This window comes from Chiloscyllium plagiosum, chromosome 2, assembly GCF_004010195.1.
Source record: "Chiloscyllium plagiosum isolate BGI_BamShark_2017 chromosome 2, ASM401019v2, whole genome shotgun sequence".
Classification (NCBI taxonomy): domain Eukaryota; kingdom Metazoa; phylum Chordata; class Chondrichthyes; order Orectolobiformes; family Hemiscylliidae; genus Chiloscyllium; species Chiloscyllium plagiosum.
In genome coordinates this window covers 139,384,517-139,392,682 of record NC_057711.1, presented here as the reverse complement: position 1 = coordinate 139,392,682, position 8,166 = coordinate 139,384,517, and the positions used below count along the sequence as shown (strand labels likewise).

Sequence of the window (8,166 nt, the reverse complement as noted above, 5' to 3'; positions counted from 1 at the left end):
CTGGAAGATGCTACATTACAGAAAGGGCAACAGATGTCTGGTAAAAGCATCATTATATAGTCTAGACAAACAGGTGGTACAATCAAGTCTGCAGTAAGTGTCCTACATAAGCTCCACTGCATTTGAATGCAGCCCAACCAATTGTTGCAAAAATCAATTGATTATTTTCTGTATTAGGTCCATACACTTAAAACTTGCACCTCATGGAGAAACAGATATATGTAACCAGAATGTAACATTTATGTTTGCAAGCAGGAGAAAAACAAATAATATTTTGCACATGCATGCAATTTGCCCCACTTTCATCATACTTCTGACACTTCATTCAACATTGAGAGTAAACGGTATAATTCACTAGTCAAACTGCATCAGGACAAACCCAAAGAAAACTAATTGTACAATTTACAGAATTAAGAAGACTTTTGCTCTTAACCGAACAACTGGACTGATAAAATAGACATTTCATAACAGGCACAATTTTTTAAAGCAGCGTTGGGATTACTTCCGCTTGAGCTGTGTAGCACTGTGTGCTAAACAGCTAAAGCCAACCATTCCCGTACTTAAAATCTGAAGTTGGATTGGTTGATGTTATTTAACAATGCTCCAAAAACAGAATGCTATATGAAGCAATGTTCAGAGAGTTTGAAAATATCCATTTAATAACATCAATAGTCTTTTTTTCATTCATACGATGAGGGTGCTGGCTAGGCAAACATATATTGCCCATCCCCAATTGCCCTGAGGGCAGTTAAGAGTCAACCACATTGCTGTGGGTTTGGAGTCACACGTACGCCAAGCCAGCTAAGGAGGCCTGTTTTCTTCCCAAAAGGACATTTGTGAACCAGATGGGTTTTTCCTACAATCAATAATGGATTCATGGTCATCACTAGATTCTTAATTCTAGATATCTATTGAATTCAAATTCCAACATGCCATGGCAAGATTCGAACCCAATCTCTGGGTCTCTGGATTGACAGTTCACTGATTATACCACAAGGCCATTGCCACCTCCTCCTCTTCTATTTCAAAACACACTTACACAAAGCAGCATACTTTTAAAAAAAATTTTTTTCCTCTTTGAAATTGTCACTGAATATCTGTGGAAATATTATATTCAAGAAAAATTTCTGTCTAATTAAAATTTCAGTATGATAGCATTACTTGAAACCAAAGAATAACTGGGTATAGGGTAGGTTCACATACTTCTGTCTTCAATTTCAACTACAAGCCTGCATGGAAATAGTATAGAGTTAAAAATGTATTATGTATAGCGTTAAAAATGTTTTATTGACCTAGGACAACTTTCTCTTAGGTTGTTTGCCAATTATATTGTGTAGAGATTGGATACATTTCTCTGGAGGAAGGGGAAGAAGGAAGAACTATACTTCAATCTAGATTGTCATTCATTGCAAGGCTTGCAATGGAACAATTGAGAGAATGACAGAAGGTCTGAAGGTCAACTATTGAGCTATGGTTTAGTTCAGGAAAACAAGGGGCCAAATCACTGCTAGTGGCTTTCCATGAATACAGCAAAAGCACTAGAATCAGAGTCGTAGGGATGTACAGCATGGAAACAGACCTTTCAGTCCAACTCATCCATGCCAACCAGACAGCCTAAATTAATTTACCTCCATTTGCCAGCATTTGGCCCATATCTCACTAAACCAGTCCTATTCATATACCCATCCAGTCTCCACCACTTCCTCAGGCAGCTCATTCCAATCATGCACCATTCTCTGCATGAAACTACACAGGCGTTTATCAACATAAACAACACCAACAAATCAAATTCTTACCTGGTAAAAATTTCAGTGATCTAAGCATCTGCTTTTCATGGAAGAAATCAACCATTAAATGTGTCATGTTGTCACTGATCTTTGGTTTCAAAGATAACCGAAATGCAGGAGCCATTGTTACCCTACAAAAGCAACGTGAAACCTGACAAGTTAGAGTATTCTTTCCAGAATAAAAAAGCCATAATTAAATCGGCAAACCTTTTCTTTTTAAACCGACTACATTTCATTTTCAACAAACTGTATGAGGATTATCCAGTTTACAGCTGTCTCAACCTCCCCCCCCCCCCCCCCCCAACTACTTAAACTTTTGTGAACCTGTACTCCTATTAGATTTTATTGGAACAGACTACAGACCGAGAAAACTGCAAATCCAATGAACTTTCCAAATTGCAATAAAATGGCAATACACGGCTCCAGAATCAGACAGAGTCAGAGACATTCTGCATGGAAACGGACCCTTCAGTCCAACTAGTCCATGCCAACCAGGTTTCTGACACCAAACTAAACCCATTTGCCTGCATTTGGCCCACATCCTCTAAACCTTTCCTATTCATGTACCAGTCCAAATGTCTCCAATGTTGTAACAGTACCTGCATTTACCACTTCCTCTGGCAGCTCATGCAAACCACACTGAAAGTGTTGTTCTTCAGGTCCCTTTTAAATCTTTCTTCTCTCACCTTAAAAATATTCCCCCTAATTTTGAATTTCACCACCTCCGGGAAAAGACCTTTGCTATTCACCTGATCTATGCTCCCATGATTTTATAAACCTCTATAACATCATCCCTCAACCTCAGACACTCTAATGAAAAAGTCCCAGCCTATCCTTATAAACCTCGCACCTCAACCTCCCAGGTGCCAGGGAAAAAAGTTCCACCCTATCCAGCAGCTCATTATCACTCTCACCATCCAATCCCAGCAAATCTTTTCTGAACTGTTTCCAATTTAATAATATCCTTCCTATAGCAGGGTGACCAGAACTGTACACAGTGCTCCAAAAGTGGCCTCACCAATGTCCTGTACAATCTTAACATGACAGCCCAACTATTCTCAATGATCTGAACAATGAAGTGGAGGAGCCAGTGTTGGACTGGGGTGGAAAAAGTTAACAATCACATAACACCAGGTTATAGCCCAACAGGTTTATTTGGAAGCAGTAGCTTTCAGAGCACTGCTCCTTCATCAGGTGATTGTGGACTAGAAGACTATAAAAGAGACAGAATTTATAGCAAAGGATCACCGAGTCATGAACTGAAATGATATACTGAACAAACCTGGATTGCTGTTAAGTCTTTTATCTTGTAGAATGGGTTGCAGGTTTCGGTTCATTAATGTGTAAATCCCAGAACTTCTTAAGTCACCTTCTCGAGATAACTTAAGGTTTTATAACAAAAGGTGACATCTCAGCTCAGACAATGCATTAAAGGTATGAGGTCAGAGTCTGTCTGCATCCCAATCTTCAGTCAGGTTGGTTCTATTTCCAAAGTGGAATTTACAGAATATTAGGTGTATTGATTGCCTGCATTGTTTGCCAGCAGATCGGGCATTTTTTGAGCAAAATAGAATGTATCTGCAAATACAAATTTACTCCACAGACTTGTGTGTGTGCACGTGAGTGAGAGAGAGAGAGCATGTTTGCGTGTATGAAAGCTTGGTAAAGCGTGTGTAGGTGTAATGGGGTAGAAGCCTGTGAGAGGGTGTGTGCATGGGTGATTGTGTTGGGCGGGGGGGGGGGAGGGTGTGTATGAGAGATGAGAGAGGGTCTGCATGAGTGTGAGTGTATGTAAGGGTGCATGTGTACGTGTGCATGAGAGAGTACATAGTGCAATGCATTCACCTGTAGTGTGACATGAACACAAGATCCCAGTTGAGGCCATCCTCATGGGTACCGAAATTGGCTATCAGCCTCTACTTGGCCACTTAGCGTTATTGCCTATCCCGAAGTCCGCCTTGGAGGATGGTCATCCAAGGCTGAATGACCCTGATGGCTGAAGTGTTTCCCAACTTGCAGTTGCTACAACAACAGATCAATGGACACCACACAACAATCACCAGGCAGGAGTGTTCCCTCCCAGTCGGGGAACACTTCAATGGTCAGGGTCATTCGGCCTCGGATCTTCAGGTGACCTTCCAAGGGAGACTTCAGGATAGGGCAACAACACAAAATGGCTGAGCAGAGGCTGATAGCCGAGTTCGGTACCCATGAGGATGGCCTCAACCGGGACCTTGGGTTCATGTCACACTACAGGTGACCACACTACAGTATAAACTCTCACACATACACACTCACGCAGATCCTCTCTCATACACACGCTGTCTCGCATACACCCTCTCACAGGCTTATACTCCATCATACTCTCACACACACTTTACCAAGCTTTCACACATGCAAACATACATGCACACACTCACTCCCTGTCTCTCTTGCACATACACACACGTCTATGGGATGAATTTGTATTTGCAGATACATCACTGACTGATTTGTTGCAGGCAGTCAATCCATGTAATGCTTTGTAAATTCTACTTTGGAAATAGAACCAGTCTGACTCAAGATTGGGAAACAGACCCTAGCCTTACACGTTTAATGCATTGTCTGAGCTAGATGTCACCTTTTGTTATAAAATTAAAAATCACAACACCAAGTTATAGTCCAACAGGTTTATTTGGAATCACTGCTCCTTCATCAGGTGCTTCCAAATAAACCTGTTGAACTATAGCCTGGTGTTTTGTGATTTTTAACTTCATACTCCAGTCCAACACTGGCACCCTCGGCATTATTTGTTATAAAATCTTAAGTTATCTCGAGAAGGTGACTTAAAAGAAGTTCTGGTATTTACATATTAATGAACCAAAACCTGCAATCCATTCTAAAAGATAAAAGACTTAACAACAATCCAGGTTTGTTCAATATATCATTTCAGTTGCATGACACTGTAATCCTTTGTTATAAATTCTGTGCCTTATGGTCTTATACTACACAACCACCTGATGAAGGAGCAGCGCTCCAAAAGCTACTGCTTCCAAATAAACCTGTTGGGCTATAACCTGGTGTTGTGATTTTTTAACTCTGAACAATGAAAGCAAGCACGCTAAATTCATTCTTAACCATTCTGTCTTCATGGATGCAACTTTCAAAAGAACTATGCAACTGAACTCCTAGGTTTGTGATTGACAACACTACTAGGACCCTACCATTAACTGTAAGTCCTGCCCTTGTTTGTACCTCACATTGACCCAAATTAAACTCCGTCTGCCATTCCTCAGCCCACTGGCCCAATTGATCAAGATCCCTTTGTAATCTTGCATAACCTGCTTTACTGTTGGCTGTATCACCAATTTTGGTGTCATCTGCAAATTTACTGACCATGCTTCCGAATGTCTCATCCAGATTGTTTATATAAATGACAACCAAAGTGGACCCAGCACTGACTGATCTGAGGTACTCATAGGTGCTGATGCAAGTAAAACACAAAGAACTTAGATGCAATTAATGATGTGCCCATTTATTTACATATAAAAGATATGTGCATAAAAACATCAGTTGAAGGCTGCCAGTTTAAGGGAAAACATATGGGTTAATTAATTGGAAAACATGGTGGGCAGCTCAGAATAATGCCACATCAAGTGTTTTAAATAGGGTTTAAAATTAATGTTTTTAACAACCTCAACTCTCACCCTCTTAATCCTGATTTTGAAGCAAATTATTCTTTGCTACACCATTCAATAAATGTTCTAAATTGCAGCAAAGTTGAAACAAGTTTCAGAGCATTGATAGGTTGCCTGTTAGCTGGCGCAAGCATAAGACAGGCTTCATGAGTGGAACCAAGCCCGGGCTGTACCAGCTTTTGATTTTGAATACTATGGATGACATTTGGGATAGGCACAAATAAGCATTTCATGTTAACCCAAATCAATGAAGAGTGGGAAAATACATGGGACTTACTGACACTAAACTTCAAACTAAATTGACCCTCACCCAGCAGCTTGCCCCCACAAAAACAAATGTAAACATAACACATTGCATCACAACATTGAGGCTCAGACCCACGTTACTGACTATATGGCAAACAATTTCTCAACTGAGTAGTTTAAAACTAGGGGCCGACTCCCTGAGCAGAAATCCATTATCATTCATACAAATACATTAATTGGGAAATAAAAATTAAGTATGCCACTTTTCTTACCCTGCTCTGGTGAAGATGAGCTTCATTTCTGTACTATGAGAAAAAAAAAGAACTCTATTCTTCCCTTATATTCTCTTAATCCTGAGATTAAATAAGAAGTTCTCATAGATATTATAGATGTACATCATTCAACAAGTGCCAAAGATAAATAAATTTTTTTACCTATCCTTGATCTGCTTGGCAGCCTTGGAGTGAAAGAGGAAGAGGAAAAGAGGATGTTAGTCCTGCTCATGCAAGTTGACTGAAACATCATGCTGAAGGTGAAAGAGGTGAAAGTACACGAGAAATCTATAAACTTTTTCAAGAAAACCAAGACATTGCATTTTAAAGAAAAAAAGTCAAGGGTACTGTGATCTACTTTTATTTACCAGATTACAGAATCCCATCTTTGCTGCAGCAGCAGTTAGTGGGTTAGTGCTGCAGTAGCCAAAATAATCACATACATGCTTAAGCATAACACACTATCTAGTTATTCAAATAGCACAGCAACTTTCAGAAAGACAGGTTGCGGCGAATAATTAAAATTTTGATGTGTCCATTAGTGCAGAGATGCATTCCCATTCCTCTGAATTAAACATCATTTAATTTGAATAACTAGATAATTCAAGATTTTAGTGCAAAATGCGACCAAATCAAGCACAACTTTACAGTACTCTATTAGCCCACAAGGGGCACTTAGAGCTAAGAAATTAAACCGTTGACCTCAAGACTGATGGATCTATGACTTACCAGTTTTGCTTGCACATCAATTACACATTTGTGTCTGTAGTTGCATAATCCAGTTCTTTTAATTCCCAAAAGCATTTTTTAAAACAACAAAATGACAGTATATACTAATTTGTGTTGAAGTTACTCTCAGCATGTATTTACAAATGTTAGAAGTGATTCTGAATTCCACATCCAAGGACACAGCAGTATTCTCTTACTACACCTATGCAGCTCCAGCATGTTTTGTGAATGTGTCAAGCAGCAAATAATATACTGCTCAGCAATTTCTAGAACATCAAGGGAGTAGATTTTAAAATGCAGAAAAGGTCAAAGTCATCAAAAGTTAATATATTTCCTCAGTGAGAGTAACAGAAATTGAGTACAGGAGTTGGGTGGTCATGCTGTGACTGTCCAGGACATTGGTTAGGCCACTTTTGGAATATTGCATGCAATTCTGTTCTCTTTCCTATTGGAAGGATGTGAAACTTGAAAGGGTTCAGAAAAGATTTACAAGGATGTTGCCAGGGTTGGAGGATTTGAGCTATAGGGAGAGGTTGAATAGGCTGGGGCTGAATTTCCTGGAGCGTCGGAGGCTGAGGGGTGGCCTTATAGAGGTTTATTAAATCTTGAGGAGCATGGAGAGGAAAAATAGACAAAGTCTCTTCCCTGGGGTGGTGGACTCCAGAACTTGAGGACATAGGCTTAGGGTGGTGCATGTGTGGAATGGGCTGCCAGAGGAAGTGGTGGAGGCTCGTTCAATTGCAACATTTAAAGGGCATATGGATGGGTACATGAATAGGACGGACTTGCAGAGATATGGGCCGGGTGCTGGCAAGTGGGACTAGCTTGGGTTGGGATACTGGTTGGCATGGATGAATTGGACCGAGGGGTCTGTTTCCGTGCTGTACATTCCTGTGATGCTAAGTCGTGGAGTTTTTGCTGGAGCACAAATGGACATTCAGCCAGCAATAAGTAGCTGATTGGTCTGCGAACTAGCAATGACTATGGCCTTCTGCTGGCCAATAATTATGTGATTGGTTCCCAGGGAGCCGAACAGCTTGGCCTCCAAACGTGATAGATGAGAAGTCATCAGATCTCTGCAAGTTCAGGAACTGTTTGCTGAAATAAATACCTCAAAGCTTGAAGAAAATCAGTTCATCTTTTTCCTCCAGCAGTTGCTGTAACCTGTGACTTCTGATTAATAAATCAGAGACTTTATAAGTGCGAATCAGTCACCCTGCACCTCTCGCAAACCAGAGGAAGCATCCAAAGAAAAACCAAGAAACTGCATTCTAATTAGCACAAGAAGTATCTGAGAAAATCCTTAGGACTGAACCACTGAACTGCTTTCCTAATTCTTTCTTCCCAAACCCCCATTTGTCTTTGTTGTGTACGCACATATGTCTTAACCATTTCTCAATTGATTGACTTTGGATGCTCTTAAGGTTGGCCTCTCTCGATTACTTCCCCATCGCT

General features: G+C 40.4%; 1 protein-coding gene across 9 annotated transcripts in view; it reads right to left on the bottom strand.

Moving 5' to 3' along the window:
* Window positions 1–8,166, bottom strand: part of fsd1l (fibronectin type III and SPRY domain containing 1-like) — a 59,999-nt gene that overhangs the window by 28,634 nt on the left and 23,199 nt on the right. For 6 of the 9 annotated variants that reach the window (XM_043719410.1, XM_043719428.1, XM_043719419.1 and 3 more), the window contains 3 exons: window positions 6,145–6,167; window positions 5,983–6,015; window positions 1,797–1,918 (listed from right to left, as the gene is read on the bottom strand). In XM_043719410.1, coding sequence (XP_043575345.1) covers window positions 1,797–1,918; window positions 5,983–6,015; window positions 6,145–6,167 — 178 coding nt within the window. The remainder of the gene's footprint in view (window positions 1–1,796; window positions 1,919–5,982; window positions 6,016–6,144; window positions 6,168–8,166) is intronic. The other 3 variants (XM_043719375.1, XM_043719392.1, XM_043719402.1) reach the window with 1 other exon arrangement.